The sequence below is a fragment of the Crotalus tigris genome, unplaced genomic scaffold, assembly GCF_016545835.1.
Source record: "Crotalus tigris isolate CLP2741 ecotype Arizona unplaced genomic scaffold, ASM1654583v1 scf7180000024461.5605484, whole genome shotgun sequence".
NCBI lineage: Eukaryota > Metazoa > Chordata > Lepidosauria > Squamata > Viperidae > Crotalus > Crotalus tigris.
The window spans coordinates 1,679,916-1,706,396 of NW_024100632.1; the positions used below are offsets into that span (position 1 = coordinate 1,679,916).

A 26,481-nucleotide genomic window follows, 5' to 3' on the forward strand; every position below is an offset into this window, starting at 1 on the left:
GATTCGCTTAATCGCTATGGCAAGAGAAGTCGTAAAATGGGGACACAACTCACTCAACAAATTTTGCCCTTGGCAACAGAAACCTTGGGCTCAGTGGTGGCCATAAATTGAGGACAACCTCTGTTACTAGGCAAAGGTGAATGGATCAATGGAGGAACATTTTATGCTCCACTCTTATGTAAGCTGGATAGGGGACTCTCAAAAAAAGCTTCTAGGAAGTACCACCTCAATGAAGCAAGTGACAGTCTCAAAACCAACCAATTGGAAAAATTGCAGGCTTGTAAACAAAATAAATCTGACTAAAACCCAGGATCATCTCCCCAGAAATGAAACCAAGAGCCTTTTGATCATTCTGAGGCCACACGAGCTATTTGCACATGAGTTAGAACATGGAATAAATAAGGCTGGAAGGGACTTTGGTGGTCTTCTAGTCCTGGACATCTTGCAACATAGCAAAGAAACAGAGACTTAGCAGAGGAAGCATAAAAAACTCCAGAGACCTACATCCCTGAAGAGGTCAACTGGTCAGTTCTACTCTTTAAGAGCCTGAACTAGTTTGTTTCTGGCTTAAATTTTACCCAACCATGATCAACAACCCAAGTGCTGGTCAGATCAATGCAGGAGGGAGGGTACTCCATTCATGCTGACGGAAAATTCTGGGAGTGATCTTCCCAAGTTATAATCTGCAGTTGGAGAAGACCTAAGCAAGGTGAAGATGCTAAGGTCTCCCTCAAATGTTCCTCTAGACTTGGTGCTTGGTCATTTTTGCTCTCTGAGATGGTACGGTGGGCTAGGATGACCTCTCTTTTGAGGACATGCCCAAATATCTAATTTGGCTTTACTACAGGACCACGATCATCCCTGATGTCCCTCAGGGAACAGCAAGAGTGAAACTTTTAACATTTAAGTTAAGAGCGTGCTGCCCATTTCTGTTAAGTGAATCACTGCAGTTGTTAAATAAGTCACATGGCTGCTAAGTGAACCCGGCTTCGTTGACTTTGCTTGTTAGAAGGTTGCAAAAGGGGGAAGTCACGTGACCCCCCCGGGACGCTACAACCGTCCTAAACATGAATCAGTGGCCAAACGTCTGAATTTTTGATCACGTGACCACGGGGGTCTGTGTGTGTGCTTCAACGGTCGTTAAGCGTGAAAAACGGTCATAGGTTATTCTGTTCAGTGCCGTAATAACTTCGTTAACAATGTCGCTAAATGAACTGCGGTTGTAAGTCCAGGATTTTCCCCGTATCCACTTCCCTGCAATTCTTAAAGTCTCCTTGTGGTTCCTCAAATTTCAAATCCAGATGTTGAGGGTTGGGCGGAAAAGTGAGCAAAATGAGGTGCCAATAAGCAGGTGAGAATTATGAAGGAGGCCAGATGGAAACCTGGCCATCAGGGGTTAGGTGGGAGTGGGAATTGTGCAGAAATGTGAAGTCCACAAGTCGTAAAAGGGCCAAGTTTGAAGACCCCTGACCTAGTCCAATTCAGTCCAGCAAGAGCACCAAAATGTCCCCACAGAAAGAGAAAGAAAGCCAAGTTTGGAAAGAGACCCTGCTCATATCCTCACAGGTGAGCTGAAATCCTGAAGAGGAGCACTCCTCCATAGGTAAGAAAAGTATTGCCATATACACCTGGCTGCAATCAATTAAGTCACTTCTTCACTGTACATCTCTTTTTATGAGTTAGATCTCCCCTTCTGGGGAGTTAAAAGCGTCCCCTGACTGACACACGTCTTCTGACTGGAGACAGAGGAGGTGAATGTGAGGTTCACACAACTGCTGGGCTGGTCCTGTTCTGGCTTCATGCGCGTGTGACCCATGGCTGGTTTATGATAAAAATAAACCACCATTGAGTGTGAATGACAAAGGGGAAACAGAACCAGGGCTGGCTTGCCAGCTGTCTGATTTTTATTCGCATGCAGCATTAACGGGAGATAACTCGAATCACGGTGACACACCTCCAGGCTCCGTGGCGGGAGTCCCTCCTGTTCCACCACAATAAGGCCCTAGATGGGTTTTGGGGGGGGGGTCTAGCAATTTTTTTTATTTTTTAAAAAAATCGCCTTTTGAGACGGTCAGAAAAGACTTGACTCTGCAAAGATGCCTCCGTCAGCGCGATAGGTCAAAACGTGGGATAGGAAATGATAAATAAATAAATATGTTCCTATTAGGAGAGCCAGCCTAGTGAGGGATCCTTAATCGACCACGTGCCTGAAGGGGTTTGCACCATTCGCCCAAGCCAACTGGGATGGGGTTGAGAGAGGACGCTTGATGTTCTCCTCAGCTCATGAATGGTCGGTGAGGGACCACCAAATGGTTTTCTTAAGCTGCCTAAATTATGCCCGGCTAGCATTTCCACCCAAGGCGTGAGAACAAGCAAGGAGGTTGACTGTAGTAACTTAAAAGCTGGAAGGCAGCCAGCTTCGTAGTAAGAGAGGTTCTTATCCCATCCAGGTATAAGAATTTTTGGGAGAAAAAAAAAAAGATGAAAACCCCATTTGAAGCAGGTGGGGAAAGCCGAGAAGAGCCTCACCATGCATTCAGGTCACCTGCCAAGCTGGCACTTCCCTTGTGCCATAGAGAAAAACACACTACCCTACACACACATACACACACACACACACACACACACACACACACACACACACGCATACACACCCATCCTGGGCTCGGTGCCAGGAAGGCTCGTGAGCAATGCCGTAAACTCTCCAGTTTCAGCACCAGGGTAGAGGACCTTCCACGCCTGCCTGCCCATTCCTTTGCTGTCTCAAGCCAGCCAGGGCTCCCGGCAAGCGGCTTTGATCTGCTGTGAAAGCAGCAGCAGCAGTGGGGTGGGGTGGGCTGTGGGGAGACAGATGCTCTATGGGAGGGGAGAGGACTCCGGGAGACAGCAATGGAGGGAGGAAGGAAGGAAGCAAGGGAAGGAAGGAAGAGAGGGAGAGAGGAAGGAAGGAAGGAAAGAAGGAAGGAAGGAAACAAGGAAAGGGGGGGGCGAAAAAAAGCATCATTCAAATGCAAGGCAAGACCAAAACCGGGAGCAGAGTTAACCATTGTAATTTCTGGGTTGGCTCCGGATGATGTCATAATGGCAGACAGCAAATGCAACGGCTAAGCACTGGGCACCTTGTAAATCTCTCTGCCCATGTGACCTCTAATACCGAGATTTGGCCGAAATACTAAATGATTTCTTAGCATTTTGAAAGGAGAGAGAGAAAAAGAGAGAGAGAGAGAGAGAGAGAGAAAGAGGGGAGAAAAAAAAAAAAAAACAGGAAAGGAACGCAAATGGGCAAACGGGGTCCAGGATGCTGCCTCTCCTGGATCAGGGGTTTTCGCTTGCTTCCCTGTTCCAGCTCTGCCTATGTATGTTTGTGTGTGTGCACGCATGTGTGTGTGTGTGTGAGAGAGAGAGAGAGAGAGAGAAGAGGAGGTAAGAATGGGGGAGCCCAGACCTTCCACTCCACCAGCACACACCCCTTTTCCTACTACAAAGGCAGCGCTAGCAACCACATTTGCTAGAGTACAAATTCCTCTCCCGCTGTTGCTACCAGCCTCGCTCGCCACCCCCTCCTCCATCGCCAGCCTCCCATTTTCAGGAGAAACACCCTCCACCCTTAAAATAAAATAATAATAATTAAAAAAAACCCCAAGCATACCCCTCCCATCAAACAAGCCTTTGCTCCTTAGCTAGACCTAGCCCCTCTCATCCACCCCCACCCTTTTCCTAAAAAAAATAAAAATAAAATAAAAAATCAGGAACCGGTGGGAACACCCCCCCCAAAAAAGCCAAATATTACAAACGCCCCGAGTGTTAATGAATGCAAACAGCCTCGCTGCTGCTCGCCATGGTGGGGAGGGGAAGGGGGGGGGTGAGCGAAGCCAGCTGTCCCTTCCCTTTGCTCAGATCCATCACCAGTTCGTTCAAATTAAAATGATAATCATCAATATTTCGAGTCAGGCCGGCCCCACCCCCCTCGCTGCCCCACCCCCACTCCAGACAGATAATGCTCCCCAAAAATGGATGCGATTTGGAGCGAACCAATTAAGAGGCGGATAGAGAGAGATTAGATAGATAGATAGATAGATAGATAGATAGATAGATAGATAGATAGATAGATAGATAGATGGAGGGATGGATGGATCACACACATACACACTCTCGTGTGCGCGTGCAAGCACCACCCTCACCAACAAGCATGCACGCATCCCTCCTTTTTACACCCATCCCTATCCACGGCCCCTCTTCTCCCCAAAGCCCCTTGCCGTCTCCCCCTCCCACCCCCAAAATTTTCCCGCTGCTGCAAGAGGAATCTCCCGGCGCTGCTGAAGGAGAATTTGCAAAAAATAAAAAAAAAAATAGGAAAAAAATGGGGGGGTGGAAAAATAAAATAATAATCCTCCGCATGGCACCGAACGCACCCCCCCTCCCCTCTCCCATTCCGGTGTGTGCCGACCCCCGCCCTGGTCCCCATCATTCTTGCAATATCTGGTTGCTATGCCAACAGCCCCCCCTTGCCCTCTGGGAGAAAAGGGGGGGGAATGTTTAAAAAGGAAGAATTTTTTAAAAAGGGTGGTGGGCATAGAGCGGAGGGTCTTTGGTGGGGGAGGGGGAGGGAGCGGAGAACGGCTTGACCCCCTTCCCTAGACTGGAGTGTCACATCGGGAGGAGATGGGGAGATGGGGAAGGGAAGGGGGAGAGGGAGAGAATGAGAGGGAGAGGGAGGGAGAGAGCGAGAGAGAGACAGCAAGGCGAGGGGTGTGGTGGCTTACCAATGATGCTGATCTGATTGTGGCAAACGCTTCTCTGTTCCGGTAATGGAGGGCCTGATTCTGGACCGAATGAGTAGGCCGCAGTTCAGGCCTGCGCTCCCCGTGGCCCACCTCATCCCTTATGAATACATGATCCTGCAGAAATGGATAAAAAGAAGGAGAATGTCCAGTTGTGCTTTTCCCTCTTCGCCAGCAGCCTCTCGCTCACCCTGATTTTCTTCTTCGCATAAGCCCGGCTCTTTGAAATGCATAGTTTGGGCTCTCAGGCTAAAAACCCCACACGGCAATCATCGCGGCGGTGCTGCCAAAAAACACGAATCAGGAAACACATTGCAGCCTTCGGTGTGTGTGAGAAAGGCAGCCACCAAAAAAAAAAAAAAAAAAAAAAAAAAATGTCAGCTGATTGCTAAGTGGGATGCTGCTGCCTTCTGAATCCCTGGCAGGTTTTTTTTTCCCCTCTTTTTCTCTCTCTCTCTGCTTTCTTTCTTTTTTTTTTGGGGAGGGGAGAGGAGGGGGGAGATAACCTCCAGAAATCACATCGGTGCAAAAAAGAGCATCCGAAGCACCGCCGCTGCCTCCGCCGCCGAGCACTGCAGAGCTGCGAGAGTCCTCAGAAGCGCTGGCTGGGAACGGTGCACCCAAATAATCGCTTTAAAAAGATGGTTTCCATGGCTAGGGAAAATGCCGCCGCCACCGTTGCTGCTGCTGCCGCCGCTGCTGAACACAGGAGTAAGGATTTCTCTCATTCCCTTGTCCAGCCTGGGTTTTTTTTCTCTCTCTCTCTCTCTCTCTCTTTTCCTCTCCCTCCTTCTTTCCCCCCCCTCGGAACTCGGCTATCTGCTCTGGAGAAGCATGTTCTGCCTGGATGGCTGCAGCCTGGAGGAGGAGGAGGAGGAGGAGGAGGAGGAGAAGGAGGAGGAAGAGGAGGAGTGGGGGAAGGAAAGCAGGGGAGGTGGAGGAGAGAGAGAAAAAAAGCAAAGGAAAAAAAAGAAAGAAAGCAAAAAGGAAAGCAGACACCCCTCTTTGGCTCTAATCTGGTTCGCCAAAGATTCGGTGGCCACTCAAAGATGCTGCTTCCTAATCATGATCCTGCACGCTTCTAGCATTTTCTCTCCATAGCCTTGCAAAGGATGAGAGGAGGTTGGGTTTTTTTTTTCACATTTAAAGAGACAGAGCACCCTTTCCTACAAATGAATCCGGACCCCAGGGCTTCCGACAGGCGCGGGAAACCAGGAGGATTCGGAGCCTTGGGCTGGCTTGGCCGCGCTGCCTTCCGCGGGGCACCTTTCGGGTGTGCAGGGCTGGTGTGGCTGAAGGAGCTACAGATACGATGGGGGGAAAGACCTCTGACACAGAGTGGGCCCCGATTCAGAAGACGCCCCCGCACGTGCTGACGCGTGCGTGCCCAGGCTGGGTGGCCCTGAGATTTGCTAAACCCCGCCCCTCCCCCCGAGCCTCGGTAGGTCATCTGTGAAATGGGAATAAATTGCCACCTTCTACCAGCAACCGGGCTGAACACGGAACGGGCACAACGGCGTGTGCTAAAAACCACTTAGGTGGGGTTATCTGTGGTCAAAGGAACGAGAGATGCCGGCAAGTCGTCGTGTTGGGACGTATTTCCTAGAGAAGGGTGACCGACGCCGAGACAAAAAGAAAAAAAGTCCACCGCTTGCATTCTGACCATGTGCAGGAATGCGGGCAGCCTGAGCGAACGCAGGGAAGTCCTTGTTTAACGACCACCGCTGGGACCGAGGTTGCTGAGCGAAAGCGGTCGCTCACCGAAACCGCAACGGCGCTGCTGAGCTGACTTTCAAGTTTGCTGTGTTTTGCAGCCTTGCGAAGGTCACCCGTGCCAAGGCTGGTGATGGCAAGGGGATTTATTCATCCCCGTTGTAAGGCTGGGACACGAGGCAGTCGCTAAACAAGGACTCTGGTCTAGGGTGTATTGGTTCGGGTGCCGTTTGCTGCCAAAAGACACTTGCAGAAATATGTTCGTGAAGTTGCCGACAGAATCTAATGGCTGGAACAGACATTCGTTGTTAAAGGAAGCACAGGGAGGAGGCAATGCTGAACCACTGCAGGAGGTGGGTTCACTACACACAACCAACACACAAGGGTGTGGACCACAGACCAGGTTCTACTAGTTGGCCAAATTTTGACCCCGGGGGAAACCTGGCTTAGGGTTATGATTCTGCTTGCATCCGCACACCTCTCCTTCAAGGTGTCCAGCCATGCCGCTCCAGCTGACTCAACGATGGGCAGGAATTCCCAAAGAATTCTGGGAGGAGCTCCTGAAGCAAAAGCATGGACAGGTAGGTCTTTGACTTATGACAATTGGGACGGGGATTTTCACCCCTAGGCAAGGCAGTCTTTAAATGAGTCACGCCCAATTTCGATCACCTGAGCACCGGGACCCAAGGTAGTGCTTTTCCAGTGGTGCTCTGAATGTCTATGGCAGGGGTCTTCAAACTTGGCCCTTTGATGACTTGTGGACTTCAACTCCCAGAATTCCTCAACCAGACATGACTCTTTCTCACACTGAGGTCTTCCAAGAAAAACAAGAAAGTCCAGTTGCCTCCTGAAAAAGCACCTTTGGGACAACCATGACCTGGACGACTGAGGATCTCCGTAGACTTATGGGATCTGGGCAGCACTTTTGATCCCAAAAGATCCTTCGGTCCAGCTGGGGGGGGGGTCAGGAATCTGTTTGCCCATGTTTAAAGCAGCCAAGTCTTTTCTTGAGATGTATTGTGGTGGTGAAGAGACATGGCTCCTGTAAATAGCTGCAGACAGGTGCCTGGTCTCTCCAAAATACTTTTAAAATCAAACTGGACCACCCGCAACCCATTGGGTCATCCTTTCAGAGATACTTCCTTACCTAAACAGGTAAACAGAAAGACAATGGGAGGGGGTGGGAAATACCCTAGGAGCAGGAGTGGTTTCCGACTTCCCGCTGGCTTCCCCAATGACTTTGCTTGAGAGAAGCTGGCAAGGAGGGTTGGAAATCGCAATCACGGGGACCACAATTGACCACGGCAATGCTACGGTATGTGTGCAGATACATCTGGGGCGAAGATCCTTGAAATTTCAATTGCATGGGATCTCACATACGCGTTAAGTGAGCTGTGCCTTGATTCAAAATTTTAGCACTTGATTGCAACGTTTGGGCGGACAAGTTGCCAACAGACAAACAGGCAGGTGAGTTTTAGTACTATATAGATGTGAAGGGCTGCGCTACAAAAACTTATGAGTCTCATTAGGTGCTTTGGTGGATCTGATTCAGGGACACGCGTTCTACTGCATAAATTTTATCTGATAAGCAATATATTGTTATTGCTGTAACAAAACTGTGCAATCTTGCTCAAGGTGCACTAGCCAGGGTTTTTGGCAAGGACTACGTGCATCGGACCCAAATAATTGAGAGGATGTGGGTTTCTATAAATTACTGCAACTGAGGAAGATCTATCTGCTTTGACAATAATAGGGATAACTATAATTTATTTGCACTGTTTGAAGCACAAAGTATCACCTATGACACCCCGGACCGGGCCCACTGTTCGAAACCGGGTTGCGGGAGAGATGTGGAAGTACATGCACATGTGATGTTCCACTCATGCGAGTGGAGAGTGTTTGCGTTTGCATGTGAAGCACCCATCTGCCACTCACATGCCTCCTCCCTGCGCCGGGCCAGGCCACCAAGCTGGAAAGGTTGGGGAGCACTGACCTGTGGGGTCTAAATTGAACAGGGGTCAAAGGGACCTTGAGATGGAGCTTGCAGCAACAGTGAAAATATGAAGTGGCAATGAGCTTTATCTGGCTTTTCCCAGGCGAAGCTGCCCGACCGGGAAGATTCCTATGGAACAGGCATGGAGCAATAAAGTAGCTAGTTGGAACTCTACAGGCGTGGGTCTGGTCGCTGATGCCTGACACCATCCCACAGAAGTCACATTGGATCAGAAGTCTCATTTTAATGAGACCACCTGGATTTGGGCAACCAACACAATCTGAACATTGTACTGACTTGAACCCTGAACAACGTACCTTCTCGGGGAGATCCGTGAGCAGCTATTTTTGTCAAGAGAAGAATCCACTTGCAGGTCAGGATCGGGTGGGGAAGTGACTGAAGTGACTGTGTTAGTTTAGGGACTGTGACCACTTTGGCCACAGGACAACCACTTGGGGGAGACAAACTTCCGGAGACGAGGTGGTGTTATAGGAAAGGACAGAGGTACACATGCAGGGTTGAAGGACACAATGAGAGCAGGCTGTGGTAGAGACTGACAAATATAATCTCTTTAAAGCTGGATCTTAGAAGCTTCCCCTTGTTGTTAACTTTCTTATTTTTGTTTCCAACCCAACGCTACTCAAGATCTGCCCTGGACACTATCCTATGCATGAATTCTGCATGGACACTGACCCTAAGCTCTTAAAGTAGGTAACCCTTTAAAATAGTCCTCGACTTACAACCACAATTGGGACCACAATTTCCACTGCTAAGCAAGTTGGTTAAATGAGTCGGGCCTGATTTTACCACCTTTTCCCACAGCCCTAGCGGAATCGCTGTAGCTAAGCGAAACGCGCAATTGCCAAGCCAATCTAGGTTCCCCTGTTGACTTTGCTTGTTGGAAGCCAGCTGGGAAGGTTGCAAATGGCGGTCACGTGATCCCGGGATCCTGCGACCGTCATACATACCTGCCAGGGGCAAAGCCCTTGAATTTTGATCACGTGACCGTGCGGATGATGTTAACAGTGGTTTAAGTGTGAGGACCGCTTGTTCTTAGCGGCGTCGTAACTTTGAATAGCCACTATGTAAAGGATTGTAAATCGAGGACTACCTGCCCTGATTAATAGGTCAATGAAGACTCCATCATCCTGGCCAAAGGTATCTAAAAGGTTGAACGATGGTTAGCTGGACCAAAATGTGTTCATCTGAGGGGTTTCGTTGCTCACCCTAGCAACTTCATCAGTCAAAGTAAAATAAATAAATAATGTAATGCAATATGTCAAGGGAGACTCAGTCATCCAGGCCAGCAGTCCCCAACCTTTGTGGCTTGGCAACCCATCTGGGGACAGGGTAACTGGCATGTGTGAGCAGTGGATCGGCGTGCACGCACTGCTCCATTCACGCAAGAGGCGCAGTCTCGGTTCCTTCAGGCTTCTCCAAGCCAAAAGCTTTTGGAAAGGGACGGAAGGCCCGAAGCAGTGCGAGATCGCTCCTGCAAAGCCTTTCGTCTGTTTGCAAAAGGTTTTGGTGCAAATAGAAGCCCTTGGGGACGCGGTCTCGTGCTCCTTTGGACTCAACGAGGCTGCCCGACAGTCCAAAACCGGATCGGGTGTCCTGCACAGGCAGCCTGGGTGAGTCAGCCAAGCTGAGTATGGCACGGTCATCCCACTCGGCCTCACCACTCCACTTTTGGTGCATCGGAAGTGGGCAGCTTGGCAGCCCGGCTCAGGGGGGGGGGGGAGAGGGGAACTGGGCTGTGTGAGCAGTGGGCTGGCGTGCACGTGTACCCACTCACGCAAGAGACAAGCCTTGGCAGCACCGCTCGTGCGAGTGGGGCTTTGTGCGTGCAATCAGCCCGCCTCTCGCGCAGCCCAGTTCCGAATAGGCCACTGCCCGATAGTGGGGTGTGTCCCAGGGGTTGTGGACCCCAATCTGGACGAAAGGTATCTAAAATCTCCTATTTTTTTTTTAACTTTATTTTCCCTGATGAAATTGCTTGCATGAGCAAAGAACAAATTTTGGTCCAGTGGCCATGATTCAACCCGATTAGCTTGTGGCGCCTTCAAAACCTGCAAAGGAAGGGGGATAAAACAGAGATCAGCTGAGAGCTGGGGGAGGGGGGGGGGAAGCACCATCCAGACGTACCTTCTTAATCACAAGAGAGGAAGTGGAATTAATGGTGCTCTCGTTGTCATGCATCAGAAGCAGCTCAGAACTGCTCTCCTCCATAACCTCCTGCATGCTGTTGACACTGCTGCTCTGGCTGCCCGTGCTCACAGACATGCTGGGGATTGAGTGATTGCTGCCCAGACTGTCCATCTTCCTAGTCAGGTTTGTCCCATGCTCACTGTCCTACAAAATAAGGAGCGGGAAGTTTAACGCCGGGAGGAAAGGGACCGCCGTCAGCCAGAGGGAGACTAGAACAGGGACTGTTCGGCAGACACAAAAAGTTCTCGCCTACTTCTTGGTCCCTTCCTCCTTCTGTGGGGTCCTGGGTGCTCTCTGAGCCTGGTGGCTTTCCTGCAAGATATTTCATTATCCAAGGAGGAGGAGGAGGGAGGAGGATTGTGGGACACTGTGACCGTCATAAAAATGGATCAGTCGCCTAGTGTCCGAATTCTAATCGTGTGACCCTGGGGATGCTGCAATGGTCATCAAGGGTGAGAAAAGAGTATGTCCCTTTTTTCAGCGCCATTGTAACATTGATCAGACACCAAATCAGGGGTCTTCAAACTTGGCCCTTTGATGACTTGTGGACTTCAACTCCCAGAATTCCTCAGCCAGCATGCAATGCAAGTCATCAAAGGGCCAAGTTTGAAGAGCCCTCCAGTAAACGAACTAGCTGTATAGACAAACTTAGTTTCTGGCCATCTGGTAAATGGCATTCCTTGAAAGATGATATTTTGCAGAAGATTATTTCCTGTCCTACACATTTAAAATGGCCATTTTTGGCTAAGTATCCTCAAAATCCCATGTATTGATTAGGCACCAGGTATGAAAGGGGAGAATCACACCTGGAAAAGGTTCCACTTCTATTTCAATGGCCATTAGTTAACCCCATCCGAGAGAGCAAGCGATTAAAAAAAAAAAAAGTTAGTTGCTATGCAGCCTGGGTAATATCTGCCTTGGGTTGTTCCAGCAGCCATGATGACAGAAAGCAGATGGAGGTTAGGTCCAGGTAGTCCTCGACTTACGTCCACAACAGGGACTGGAATTCCCATCGCTAAGCAAGGCGAGGCGGTGGTTCAGCCAGCCAGGCGCCCTATTTTACCACTTTTTTATTTTTTTTGCCATGTCGGTTAATGAATCCCTGCAGTTGTTAAGCGAATCACCTGGCTGTTAAGCGAATCCGGCTTGCAACATTGGACTTGGCCGCCAACGGCGATCACGTGACCCCAGGATGCTGCAACTGTGACAAATAAAGGCTTGATTTGCCAAGCACCCAAATTCTGATCCCGGGGAATGCTGCGATGGTGGTTAAGCGTGAGGCCTGGCCATAAACCACTTTCTTCAGGGCTGTTGTAAGCTTGACTGGCCACTAAACAAATGGTCGTTAAGTCGAGGAGTACCTGAACTTGGGTTTGCATGCTGCATGCAAGGGTTACTTGACGGGATCAAGACCCGCTCCGGAAGAAGGCGGCGGGTGAGGGTGAATTCACGCCCAATCACAACTCAAATCAGGCTTCTCCAATCTCTGTCTCTCCCTTGCTAGTTGACGGGCACGCTGGCGGTAAAACGTCTGGGAGAAAGGATCTTGGTCACAGGACTATTATGGCCCTTGTGGCTTTTAAACCAAGATGGCTTCTAGTCTAAAGAGCTGTGCTGACCCAGTGGCTGGAATACAGTACTGCAGGCTAACTCTGTTCACTGCCGGGAGTTCGATCCTGACCGGCTCAAGGTTGACTTAGCCTTCCATCCTTCCGAGGGCGGAAAAAGAGGACCCAGATTGTTGGGGGGCAAGAGGCTGACGTGGTAAACTGCTTGGAGATGGCTGTAAAGCATTGTGAAGTGCTATTGCTACGTTACACAAAACTAGAGAGGGTCTCTTTGGAAATGTTTTTCACAGTCCGATTGCTTCTGCGGGATAAAGCTGCCTTTTTTTAATCTGACCATTTCCGAGTCTGGTGCTCCTCGTCTTCCTGTTTCTCAAGGACATTCTCACCAGCCATGACATACACCGGGCTAAGCCATTGTTTGTTTTAACCAGGGCTTGTTGTTGAACACACCGTGGTGGCCTGCGTACAGAAGCTGGATGCAATGGTTTACAAAGCACAATAAACCATGTATTTTCTTCACAGCCCTGTTTTGGTACCCCCACAATAAATGCTGCACTATTATGTTTGATAAAGACGCAGCCTTCCATCCGTCCAAGGTCATAAAACGAGGACCCAGATTGTTGGGGCAAGATGCTGGCTCTGTAAATCGCTTAAGAGAGGGCTGTAAAGCATTGTGAAGCGGTATATAAGTCTAAGTGCTACTGCTGTCTGTCTCTCTATTATATATCTATCTATCATCTGTCTGTCTGTCATCTATCTATCCCTGGTGGCGCAGTAGTTATAATGCAGTATTGTATGGAAAAAAAGTCACCCCCCTACATAAATAAAGGATCTACTGAGGATGACATTCTCCAGTTGTCTTCCACTGCTTGACGACGGCCATAGACTAGTCTTATCTCCATTCCAAGGTGGAACGAAGTGACCATTGGTCCATCTCATTTTAATTCAGCCATGGGAGAAGTCGTAGTTCTTACTGGTTGGGCTGGATGCTCTATCAGCTCCATTGGATATGGCCATTGAAGGAAGACACCTTGACTCACTTTCTTTACTCTGGGTACACAATGGCAACTACGCCTACCAGGCCCTCCCCGTTTTCTTTGTTTACAACTGTTTTGGGATCTAATTAGGGCCTGGTGTCCATAGCAATGGCCAAAACCTGAGAGCAAACTTGATTTGCTTCAGATGTTCTGTTGCCCTCTGTCTCAAGGACTGTCTCAAAAGCATCAGCGCCCAGAAGTCAAGACGTCAAGGAGCCTTGTTCCCAACCACATTCCTCGCGTTGTGCTGGGAACCCAATGAAAAGGGACTTGGAAGGGACCCTGCGAAGCAGGAGACACGTTATTATTATTATGACGATGACTGTTATCATTTATCAGCGGTATAGATAAACTTGATACCTCCTCCTCTTCCTGAGACTCGTTCAGAGGGCCATTGTGGACCTCCTGGAAGAGGATTTTCTTCATTTTCCGATACTGAAGGTTATCCAACTCTCGGACCGCATCCTTGGTTCTCTGAATCAAGTCTATGAGGACCCGGGGTGGACGCTCGCAGCGTACAAATTCATGCTGGGTTTTAGAAGGATAACAGAAGCGGTCTGGGTGAGAAGACAGAAGAGGCAAAAACAAGGGCCCCCCCGCCCAGCACAATCCCTGCAGATATCTCTGTCTTTCTATTATGGTAGACAATGTTAATGGAAAAGGACTCCAGCACAATCCCTGCACAACGGAAACAGATCTCTCTCTCTCTCTCTCTCTCTCTCTCCCCCCCTCTCTCTCTCTCTTACGGTAGACAATGTTAATGGAAAAGGACCCCCTTGCAACTGGGGAAGGAACAGGTTTATTTCAATGGGGGCGTCCTACGTTAAAAGGGCATCCAAAGGCCACTTAGTCCTTGACTTGTGACCACAGGCGAGTCCAAAATTTCAACCACTAAGTGAGATGGCTGCTAAGTGAGTTTTGCCCACATTTAACAACTTTTCTTGCTGCAGTTAGGAAGGGAATCCCTGCAGCTGTTTAGTGTGTTAAGTGGATCCGACTTCCCCATAGACTTTGCTTGTTAGAAGGTGGCAAAGGGGGATCACCTGATTCCTCGGGACACTCCAACCGTCATAAAGACAGCCCAGTGGCCAAGTGGCCAACTTGGAGCATTGCTAGAATGGAACCCCCGGGTTTCCTCAAGCTAGTCTGACACATCTGAAGACAAATTTCTAGGGGTGGAATCGGGTGGGGAGGAAAGTTGGGCGGTCTCTAAAGGAAAACGCCTCCCCACAACACCACATTTTCCCCAAGCAGAAAGGTGAAACGTTACCCTCAAAAGTTCTGACGATGATGGACGCTCCTGAGGTATCTTCTGCAAGCAGTAATCAACAAATCTTCTAAAAGAGTCTGTCCTGAATACGGGAACGGAAGGGATGTCAGAACGTGCTCAGGTGGGAGAAGGGAAAAAAATTCAATGTGAGACAGCTGAGAATCACTCATTGCTAGCACTGGGGATATCACCCTGCTGGGTAATGAAATGTCTGCAAGGAAACCACCAAGCTTAGAGAGCAAGAGGGATGATGGCCACCTCCTCCTCCTCCTCCCCCCCTTTCCTTTTCCTCCTCCCTGCAAACTCTGCTCTCTCTTCTAGCACTGATGATGTTACCTAGTTGGGTCATGAAATGTCTGCAAGAAGACCATCAAACTCAGAGAGCACCAAGCACCCCTCATTTCAACCCTGAGATGCAAACATTCTCTCCTATCAGTAGCTGAGAATCAGAAGGACATCACAGGCTGATTCCCCACATATTTCATGAGCTTTTACTTCATCTAAGCCAAGATCAAGCCAACCACATCACAGCTGCTTGCTGGTCAGTTTCCAACCATTGTTTCTCGTCCTGCCCTCTGGTGCTTTGGTGAACAACGTGACCCCCTCTTCTTTGTGGCAGCCCCTCAAATACTGGAACGCTGCTATCACGTCTCCCCTATTTCTTCTTTTCTTTAGACTAGCCAGACCCAAATCCCACAGCCGTTTTTTGTATGTTTTAGCCTCCAGGCCTTGGATCATTTTAGTTGCTCTTCTCTGCTTAATTTAATGTGAGGTCCTGATTCTTCACGCCTGACAGCACACAACCTAAGTACCGGATTGGTCTTCTTGGTGCTCTGAGACTCCTGATGTTTTAAATTCTACTAACTGATATTTCGTACTTCACTCTCAGAGCGGGACGCTTGCTGCAAAACTATCACACATCCCTCCTCCAAAAGCCAAACCCCCAGCTCTTACCACTCGTTAGACTGTAGCGCGGGGGAGTCGTTTTGGGCTATGTGATATAAGGCACTCATAGCGTTCATATTGAAGAGAGGTGGTTTCCGCTCGGCTGTAAGGAAAAACGGAGAAAAAAAAAGGAAAAATAGAGACAAGGCGAGGTACAATGGACTCACTGGGCAACTCCAGCCGGCTTACAAGCCGTTAAGAAGATAAAGGTAGATACAATTAAAATTCCTACATTATTCCTTATGGGAAAAATCTGTGTGGTACTCATCGTTGTTGGTACCCATTGCGTCTCCCGGAACCAGTTAACGTTGATTACCAAGTCCTACCTAAGAGCTAGAACCCAGAAGGCGGATAGCGTGGGGACGGCATTTGCTGGTTTTGTTTTATTTAAGGAGAGACATTTTACAGAAGAAAAGATTGCTTGCCCAAACGAAAGCAAACAAGCGCCGGCAACTCTGAGGGCTGAAAGGGGGAGCCACAATTTTTGCACCCCTGTTTCGAGACTATTTCAGTAAGAAGCCTTCCAGGGCAAAACTAGATTATTCCATGGCAACCGAAGATTATTTCCAAGAGAAAACCAGAATTTAGCCAGAGCTACTGCATGAAATTCAACAGTTGTCAACCCCGACTGACTTACCTAACTCAATGCAGGTAATTCCGAGAGACCAAACGTCCACCTTCCCGTCATACTGTCCATCATCCATAGCCAAGATTACTTCTGGAGCCATCCTACCAGACATGAATTCAGAGAGGGATGATTATGGGATGAAGAAAGAAAGAAAGAAAGAAAGAAAGAAAGAAAGAAAGGAAGGAAGGAAGGAAGGAAGGAAGGAAGGAAGGAAGGAAGGAAGGAAGGAAGGAAAGAAGGAAAGAAGAAAAAAAGAAGAAAGAAAGAAACAGGAAGAAAGGAAGGAAGGGAAGAAAGAAAGAGGAAAGAAGGAAGGAAGAAAAGGAGGAAAGAAAGAAAGGGAGGAAAGAAAGAGGAAGGAAGGAAGGAAGGAAGGAAAGAAAGAAAGAGAATGAAAGAAAGGAGGAGGAAGGAAGGAAGGAAAGAGGGAAGAAAGAAAAAAGAAAGAGGGAAGAAAGAAAAAAGAAAGAGGGAGAGAGGAAAGAAAGAAAGAAAGAAAGAAAAAAAGAAAGAAAGAAAGAAAGAAAGAAAGAAAGAAAGAAGGAAAGAGAGTGAGGGAGGAAGGAAGGAAAGAAAGGGAGGGAGGGAGGAAGGAAAGAAAGAAGGAAAGAAAGGAAGAAAGGAAGAGAGAGAGAGAGAGAGAGAGAGAGAGAGAGAGAGAGAGAGAAGCACAGCACTGCAACAGATGCATTCACCCCCCCCCTTCATGTCCTCCAGACCAACCGGGGATAACTCAAAAAAAAAAAAAAAAAAAAAAAAAAAAAAAAAATCAGCATGGAACAGAATTAAGCCATGCTGGGGAGGTTAAAATAATAATAATAATAACAATCGTACTCGTACCTTAAGAAGCCAAGAATCCCTTCTGGGGGTGGGGTGGGAGGGGGAAGGATGATGGATGGATGGATGGATGGATAATGCAAAATTAAAAAGGTCTCATGAGCCCTCTCAGTGCAACATGCTGGCAAATGGGCAGCCCGCACCGGCACTGTACCTGGATCCAGCCACGCAGGGGCTGAAAGGCTCCCAGGGCTCCAGGTCTCACCAGACTGAGGGTGAGTTTTCCCACTGAGACACCAACTGGGTTTTCTTGGAGATGTTCAGCCTGGGGTTGCAGCTATGAAAGAAATAAGGGGATCTGGAGCACAGAAGGGAAAGTGGGGAGGGCGGGTGGGTGGGGGGAGAAGGCAAGGTTGCAAGGCAAACACAGAAGGGAGACCCACACTACAAGCGTGTCTGGGGGGTGGCCGGCTCCTCCTCACCTGAGCATAATCTCCGACAGGTAATCCTTGACTTACAGAAAGACCGCGGAAAACCCTACAGGGACTCCTGCAACTTACAACAGGGCTCTTCAAACTTGGCCCGTTGATGACTTGTGGACTTCAACTCCCAGAATTCCTCAGCCAGGCACGCGTGCCTGGCTGAGGAATTCTGGGAGTTGAAGTCCACAAGTCATCAACGGGCCAAGTTTGAAGAGCCCTGACTTACGACAACTTCGTTCGAAGTTACAACGGCTCCCAAAAAAGGGACTCGTGACTGCTTTTTAACAATTAACGACTGTTACAGCCTCCCCGTGATGAAACTTCAGACCCTTGTCCATTGATTCATATTTATGACGGTGGCACTGTCTCCAGGGGTGGGGGTGTCTTGTGATTCCCCTCCCCCTTTCTGCAACCTTCCAATGAGCAAAGTCGATGGGGAAGCCGCATTCCACTTAACAACCGTGGAACTAACTTAAGAACTGCGGCGATTTGCTTATTAACGGCGGCCCAGTGAAGTTGTAAAATAGGGCAAAACTCACTTAACAGATGTTGCACTTAGCAAACAGAAATTTTGGGCCCGATTGTGATCGTTAAGTCGAGGACTGCCTGTAACTTAAAACTTCCAGTGATTGAGCACCCACAACTTCTAGTGACAAGCCATTCCACTGGCTAATTGTTCTGACTGTCAGGAAGTTTCTCCTTACTTCTAGGTTGCTTCTCTCCTCGGTGAGTTTCCATCCGTTGCTTCTTGTCCTGCCTTCAGGAGCTTTGGAGAGAATAGCTTGACTCCCTCTTCTTTGGGGCAGCCCCTGAGATACTGGAAGACTGCTATCATGTCCCCCCTCATCCTTCTCTTCATTAGACTAGACGTACCCAATTCCAGCAACCGTTCCTTTTATATGTTTTAGCCTCCAGCTCCCTGATCATCTTTGTGGCTCTTCTCTGTCCTCTTTTTAGAGTCTCAACATCTTTTTTACATCGTGGTGACCAAAACTGGGCTTCCCTGTGGTCGTGAGTCAAGGACTACCTGTATATAAATCAAATAAATCAACCATCCAACCAACCTAGAGGCATCTGAGACAGGGGGCTATATAAATCAAATAAACAATACACTAATAACCCCACCAGCCAACCCATGGGCTCCTAGGAGGTGCCATGCATTGGAAGCTCACACCAAAATGACACAAACAGAATGTACACAAGAACGTAGTGACTGACGAGGCTTGGGTAGGACATATTTGTAGGCAACTGGGCTAAAAGTCGACAAGGGAAACAGGCCCTCTAAAGTATTCTGATTATAAAAATAATAAAGAGTTGAGCAGGGATGTCCAAACTTGGTGACTTTTAAGACTTGTGGACTTCAACTCCCAAAATTCCCCAGACCGGCCAATTCAATCCTTCCGTTTTGGAAGTTGAAGTCCACAAAGTTGTCAAGTTTGGAAACCCCTGGAGTAGAGGATTTGTACGACCCGTTCCCCAGTAGTTACCAAACTATCAGGTTGTCTCCGAATGTTTAGTTTCTAAAACAATTTCTCTTTTTTCCACAATACTTGCCTGGTACCACAAAAATGGGCACCTATTTGCCTCATAAATTGGCTTTAGTTGATCAGCTTGTTTCTGGAAAGTGGGGGGAAAAATCATTGCAAATGGCTTCTCCTGTTCCAACTTTCAGCATCCATTGGGCCAGGACGGTAAAATGCCATATTTACATACAAATTCTTGATTTAGAACAAGTTGGCAACTTTAAGACTTGTGGACTTCAACTCCCAGAATTCCTCAGCTGGCGGACTGGGGAATTCTGGGAGTTGGAAGTCCACAAGTCCTAAAGTTGAATTTTGGAAGTTGAAGTCCACCAGTCTTAAAGTTGAATTCTGGGAGTTGAAGTCCACAAATCTTAAATATTGAATATTGGGAGTTGAAATCCACAAGTCTTAAAGGTGAATTCTGGGAGTTGAAGTCCACAAATCTTAAATGTTGAATATTGGGAGTTGAAGTCCACAAGTCTTAAAGGTGAATTCTGGGAGTTGAAGTCCACAAGTCTTAAAGTTTGGAGACCCCTAATCTAGGGACAAGGTTTTCCAGTCTTTGACATCTGCAGACCTGTGAACGTCAACTCCCAGAGTTCTCAGGAAGAGCCAGGATGACTGAAGAATCCTGGGAACTGAAGTCCACATCCACGGAAGACGGGAAATCCAGATTTTGAAGGTCTGGACTGTACATAAAAGCAAAACCGATCCTTTGATTCAGCATCTTTTGAAAGACTAGAGGAAAAGTGCACATCGGCTTCACTTACCAGTAAGGGGTTCCCACGAAAGAATTGGCGGGAGAGGCGATAGACGCAGATCCAAAGTCCGCAAGTTTCACTTGACCCGGTTCCGTTAGGAGAATATTTCCTGCCTTAACATCCCTGCAGAAAAGAAGGCAGGTTGTCCTCAATTTAGTGACCGCACTGGAAAAAAAGGACTTTTCACAGCTACGACCTTTCCAGCTTCCCCATGATCACGTGATCAAAATTCAGACGCTTGGCAACCAGTTCGTATTTATGACGGTCGCAATGCCCCGGGGTCGTGTGTTCCCCTTTTGTGACCATCTGAGAAGCAAGGTCAGTGGGGGAAGCCAAATTCATTTAAAAACTGTGCTACTAACTGAACAACTGCAGTTGTTAAGCTAAGAGAGAAGAGTCCCTTGGTCAAGTCCACTTAACAATCCTGGCGAGGAAGGTCGTAAAAACAGGGCCAAGCTGCCTTGACGAATTCTGGCTTAGCGACGGAAATGTTGGGCTCAGCTGCGGTCATAACTCGAGGACTATCTGTTGGACTCACGTTTCTGGAGGAAGGCGAGTTGCAGAAGGCAGAGGGGAAGCAGAAAGGCACAAGGCTAAATTGTGAGAAGGAAGCTCAGCTCTTACCTGTGAATTTTATAATGTGAATGAAGATACGCCAGTCCCTGCAAGGCACCGTCAGTAATGGCAGCGATCTCTACTTCCTGCAGTGGCTTTTTATGTACTGGATTGGAAGAAACCAGATTTCAGTCCAGGGTTCCGACCCGTAGCAACTTTAAGACGTGTGGACAAGGTTGAATAAAGGCCGATTCGCTCCTTTCAATGGCACAGAAGGATTAGGAGTGGAGCTAACTAAGGATCCATCTCAAACTGGTCTAGAGTCTAGTGATTAAGGCACCAGGCTAAAAACTGGAAGGCTGTGAGTTCTAGTCCCTCCTTAGGCATGAAAGCTGGCTGGGTGGCTTTGGGCCAATCCCCAGGAGACGGTGAGTTCTACTCCTGCCTTAGCCATGAAAGCTGGGTGACTTTGGGCTGGTCAATAAGAGTTGGTGAGTTCTAGTCCTGCCTTAGCCATGGAAGCTGGCTGGGTGACTTTGGGCCACTCCCTCTTTCTCAGCCCAAGCCACTTCACAAAGTTGTTGTTGTTGTTGTGGGGAAAACAGGAGGTTTGCCACCTCAAGTTATTTATAAAAATAATAAAGGCAAGATTAAAATAATAAAATAAAACAAAATAAAAAATAATAATAATAATAAAATAAAATGAAATAAAATAAAAAATAAAATAAAATAAAATAATAAAATGAAATAAATAAAATAAAATAACAAAATAAATAAAATAATAAATTAAATTAAATAAAATGAAAAAATAAATAAAATAAAAAATAAAATAAATAAAATAAAATAATAAAATAAAATGAAACAAAATAAATAAAATAATAATAAAATAAATAAAATAAAAAATAAAATAAATATAATAAAATAAATAAAATAAAAAATAAAATAAATATAATAAAATAAATAAAATAATAAATTAAATAATAAAATGAAAAAATAACTAAAATAAAAAATGAAATAAATAAAATAAAATAATAAAATAAAAAATGAAATAAGTAAAATAAAATAATAAAATGAAAAATAATAAATAAAATAAATTAAATAATAAAATAATAAAATGAAAAAATAAATAAAATAAAACAATAAAATGAAAAAATAAATACAAGAAAAGAAATGAAATGAAATAAAATTACACACATGCATACATTCATAAATGGTCTAGGTCTGTAATCCACCAGCACTTAAAATGTAGACTGGAAAAATGGGGGTCCCGGGGGAGAAACATGTTTTTTATTTCTCCTGCCCACGGAGGAGCCCATCCTCTCCATATCTCATCCTTCTGCTTCTACCCAGGGAATGAGAGTGTGGGAAACTACCACGGAGGATTTATCCTAGTGCCACCAAAGAAAGACAGACCCTCCTTTTCCAGCTTTTAAATCAAGATGTTGCGCAAGGAAAGCATCTCGGGCCAGAGTCTCTTAGCCAAGTCTGTCAGCTCGGTTGCCAACTACGGAAATAAAACACGGCTGGGCCCGGGGTCTTGGAAATTGGCAGCAGACGATTAGAAAAGGCTGGGAAAGGTCCTCCTGATCTACCCCACGCGCTTGCCGTTCTGAGCCCCGGCCAAACCGAAGCGTGGAAAGATGGAAACCAGACCCCAGGCCATTAATTCAGACGTAGGCTGGCTGCCGGGAAGCTTTCAAGCTAGAGAAGTCAGCCAAAGGGATGTAGGACAGAAACCGTCCGTCGACTAAAGAGGAGGAGAAGATTGGGCGGTCACTGTACGGAACTGCGATGGGCCTAAGAAATGCTGCATGTCATTCCTTGAAAACCTCAGCCATATTGCCTTAAAGACACTGTGGGAGGTCAAAAGACTTACCTTCCAACAGATCTGAAGCGGATCCCAGGCAGTACTCCATCACTAGCTGTGAAAAGATAGAAAGAAATGCAGCTGTTGAGGAACGGTGGGGTCCTTGGTGCTCTCTGAGCTGGTTGCTTTTCTTGCAAGGTTTCGTTACCCAACTAGGTAACATAATCATTGCTAGAAGGGGCTGGGGTCTGTGGAGCGGAGGAGGAAGAGGAGGAGGAAGAGGGAGAAGAGGGGAGGATGAAAAGGAGGAGGACTGTGGGGTCTTTGGTGCCCTCTGAGCTGGGTGGTCTTCTTGCAGAGGTTTCATTACCCAACTAGATAGTACCATCAACGCTAGAAGGAAGTGAGGTTTGCAGAGTGGAGGAGGAGGAAGAGGAAGACTGTGAAACTGCCTCAAACTACACTTCCCAGCATCATTTGGGAATCATGGTGTTCTAAAGGACCCATGCCCTTATCAAGTGTGCGAGGCAACTTAAGGAAAGTTGTGGGTGCTTCATCAGTGGAGGCTTTTGAGCAGAGGCTGGACAGCCGTTTGTCCGGAATCACATAGACTCTCCTGCTCAATTGGAGGGGGGGGGATGAACTAGATGACCTCCAGGGTCCCTTCCAACTCTATTGTTCAGCTCTGTTCTGTTCTAAGACACAGCCCTTAACATCTCCTGTTCCTTTGGGTATGTCATTAGGGCTGCAGCTTAAAGGACAACAGCAGAAGAGGGATAATAGCTCCATTCTGGAAAGGAAAGGTTTCTCCCCCAAAGAACGAAAGCCAAACGAAAGATCTAGCATTATGTTTCCATCCGTTCTAAGAAACCATCTTGGCGCAAAACATCTAAAAAAAAAAAAAAAAAAAACCTCGCAGAGGCACGACTCACCCAGGCAGTGTGTTCTTTCAAATAGCATCCTTTATATTCTATGGTGTTCGGGTGCTTCAGCTGTTGCAAAAATCTGACTTCTTTGATAATATCCTGCCATTTCTGTTAATTAAAACAGGGGGAGGGGAGGGGAGGGTAGGAGAGAGAGGGAAAAAAAGGAAGGGAAGTGAATATCAAGATTCGCTTTATCAAGAAAATTCCGAAGATGAGAAACTGGGAAATTGCTGAGCTGAGATCAAAGTGCTTTGCTTCCTGCAGTTTTCTTCACCATGAGTTTTATGACTAGGAATGGCTGAGGAAGGACATTGTTCCTTGGGCTTACAAAAAAGATTAGGAGGAAATGTTCATTATTTCTTATCTCTTTAAGATATAAAGACCAAAGGGCACTTATCCAAGGCTAATAGTTGCCCAGGGCAATCAGAATTAGATTATGCAACACTGCAGCTCGTATTAAAAGAGAAAATAAAACGGGAGTCACCTCTAGGTGAGAAAGGTAGCACACAAATCTGTAAATAAGGAAAATAAAAAAATGCACACTACCTCAAGCAGTTACTTAAGAGTGCAGGGAGTCCTCTTACCTACAACCATTTGTTTAACCGTCATTCGAGGTTACAATGGCGCTCGGGAAAAAGCGACTCGGGACTTTGCAGCATCCTTGTGGTCCCGCGATTAAAATTGAGACGCTGGGTTTGCATTTATGACGGTGGGCCGCATCCCGGGTTGTATGATCCCTTTTTGTGAGTCAGGAGTGACTCACTTAAATGACTGTGGCAGGGAAGGTCGTAAAAGGAGGCAACATTCCTTTATAACAACTTGTGATGTTCAGCAATGGAAATTTGGAGGTCTTATGTGGTCATACGTTAAGGACCATCCATGAGGGATCTCAGGCACTTCGCTATTTTTTAGTTCAACCTGACCATCTTACGAACACGACTCTGGAGGGGCCAGGACAATCTTTGCATGTGGCCCTGAGCAAATGAAGAGAGGGACAGAAACACACTACCCCGCTCAATAGTAGTACATGTGAGAGGGATCTTGGAGTCCTAGTGGACAATTCTTTAAATATGAGCCAGCCATGTGCTGCAGGTGCCAAAAAAGCCCACACAGTCCTAGGCTGCATTAACAGAGGGATAGAATCAAGATCACGTGAAATGTTAATACCACTCTACAAGGCCTTGGTAAGGCCACACTTGGAATACGGCATCCAGTTTTGGTCACCACGATGTAAAAAAGTTGTTGAGACTCCAGAAAGAGTACAGAGAAGAGCAACAAAGATGATCAGGGGACTGGAGGCTGAAACATATAAGGAACGGCTGCTGGAATTGGGGATGTCTAGTTGAATGAAAAGAAGGGCGAGAAGTGACATGATAGCAGTCTTCCAGTATCTGAGGGCTGTCACAAAGAAGAGGGAGTCAAGCTATTCTCCAAAGCACCTGAAGGCAGGACAAGAAGCAACAGATAGAAACTAACCAAGGAGAGAAGCAACCTAGAACTAAGGACTTTCCTGGCAGTGAGAACAATTAACCAGTGGAACAACCTGCCTCCAGAAGTTGTAACTGCTCCAACAGTGGACATTTTTAAGAAGAGATTGGACAACCGTTTGTCTCAAATGGTATAGGGTTTCCTGCCTGAGCAGGGGGTTGGACTAGAACACCTCTAAGGTCCCTTCCAACTCTGTTATTCTATTTTTAATATTGGCAGTGATTTCCTAAACATTCACATACAGGTGACACATTACAATTTGTGTAAAAGCCTACACAGGTAGCAAACCACCTAGTGGACCAAAACCAAAAACAGATTTATTACAAAATATGGAATAGAGATTCAGAGTTCAGATTCTATTAGAAACATATCCCAAGGCCCCTGAGAGGTATGGATCATATCTTGCAGCGTTTGGAAATGATTCAAATTTTAACATATGTAGCTCACCAACCAATGCTGGTCCCATCCTTTTTTTTTTTTTAAATTTTAATTGCTTCCTTTTTCTACAGTAGCAGCAAATAACAACACGCATCTTTAGAGCACTGCTGAGTGGCTGCAGAACCAAAGCTTTAAGTGTGTCCTTCCTACCTCGTTAGTTTGTTTTCCGCCGTAAGACATCTTCTTGATTGCCACCACTTCGTTAGTGCGGGCGTTGGTGGCCTGGAAATGGAAGGAGGAGGGAGGGAGGGGGGGGAGAAATAAAACTGAATTAATGTTCTCATTTCTTGTAGGGTCAAGAAGTCATCAGAAGACAACCTGGATTAAGAGTTCATTCTGTTCTGGGTGAAGGTTGGTATTAAAAGCCTTCAAGAACTACAGCAATCTTGACCAAGGTATCGGCCTGCTTAAGTATTCCAATTTCTAGGTGCCAGCTCCTCAAAATTAATTTCGTCAAGGGCTGAAAAATTCCAGGAAGTTTTTTTTTCTTTGGAGGCATGCATGAAATTTTACCTTTAAATCAACTATCACTGCTGCTGATCCTCTTAGGAACAATCTCCCTTAAACATATCTATCCTTCAGAGGAGGATTCTTCAAGTTCTCCGGTTGGAGAAAGGATGCTGAAGAACTTCCTCAAAGATTGTCCTATCCCAGTTCAATTTGAAGATGGGTGGACTTCAACTCCCAGAATTCCCTAGCCAGCCAAGCAAGAGTGGTTGTGAAGTGACTTGAGCCCAATTTTACAAGCTCTGCAGTTTTTGGGATCACACAATGGCCGTTTGCAACTTTCCAACAAGCCAAGTCAACAGGGGAAGCTGGAATCTCTTAGTGACCAAGTGATTCACTTTATAACTTCGCAACCACGGTTAAAAAAAAAATTGGATGGGACTCACTTAGCAATCACATTGCTTAGCAACAGAAAGACCCAGGTCCCAATTGTGGACGTTTAAGTTAACAACTGCCTAGACCAGGGGTCTTCAAACTTGGCCCTTTTATGACCTGTGGACTTCAACTCCCAGAATTTCTCAGCCAGGAGAGAGAGAGAGAGAGAGAGAGAGAGAGAGAGAGAGAGAGAGAGAGAGAGAGGAAGGGAGGGAGGGGAAAAGATGGAGGAAGGAGAGGGAGGGAGAACGGAAAGCAAAAGCTACTTACAAAATAAACTGCCCCAAAACTCCCATGTCCAATTTCATGTAAACCCACAAACAGCTCCTGAGGATCATCTTTGTAGAAGAGCTCGGTGATGTCGGGGTCCTTTGGCACCCCTTTCCGCATGTTGGGAGAAAATTAGGACCTCGTCCCCACTTCAAAATACAAGATGGCTTCCTCCTTCATTGATGATGGGATTTCCAAGTGGTTCAGAGCCTTTGGGGGGGGGGTAGAAAAAAAAATAAGGCGGTTAAATTCAAGTACCTCTTTTTTCCAGAGTTTTCGCTTCATGTTCTTTCCGTACAGAAATTCAGAAAAAACTATTTGGGATTATTATTATTTTTTTGCCCCTTCCATTTTGTGGGAAGTTTATAAATGAAGTTTATAAAACGAAATTCTGGGTGGTTAAAAATCCAAACAGTTTAAAGCTCCTGA

At 46.8% G+C, this 26,481-nt stretch overlaps 1 protein-coding gene across 7 annotated transcripts in view; it reads right to left on the reverse strand.

Annotated features, from left to right (window-relative positions):
* Window positions 1–26,481, reverse strand: part of TAOK3 (TAO kinase 3) — a 63,576-nt gene that overhangs the window by 13,279 nt on the left and 23,816 nt on the right. For 5 of the 7 annotated variants that reach the window (XM_039332524.1, XM_039332521.1, XM_039332520.1 and 2 more), the window contains 12 exons: window positions 26,053–26,262; window positions 25,051–25,122; window positions 22,981–23,082; window positions 22,118–22,163; window positions 20,311–20,407; window positions 19,696–19,809; window positions 16,153–16,244; window positions 15,525–15,618; window positions 14,571–14,652; window positions 13,661–13,828; window positions 10,633–10,839; window positions 4,764–4,898 (listed from right to left, as the gene is read on the reverse strand). In XM_039332524.1, the coding sequence (XP_039188458.1) occupies window positions 4,764–4,898; window positions 10,633–10,839; window positions 13,661–13,828; window positions 14,571–14,652; window positions 15,525–15,618; window positions 16,153–16,244; window positions 19,696–19,809; window positions 20,311–20,407; window positions 22,118–22,163; window positions 22,981–23,082; window positions 25,051–25,122; window positions 26,053–26,172 (1,329 nt within the window). In that variant the 5' untranslated portion in view covers window positions 26,173–26,262. Of the gene's footprint in view, window positions 1–4,763; window positions 4,899–10,632; window positions 10,840–13,660; window positions 13,829–14,570; window positions 14,653–15,524; window positions 15,619–16,152; window positions 16,245–17,134; window positions 17,256–19,695; window positions 19,810–20,310; window positions 20,408–22,117; window positions 22,164–22,980; window positions 23,083–25,050; window positions 25,123–26,052; window positions 26,263–26,481 lie in introns of those variants that run through there. The other 2 variants (XM_039332525.1, XM_039332527.1) reach the window with 2 other exon arrangements.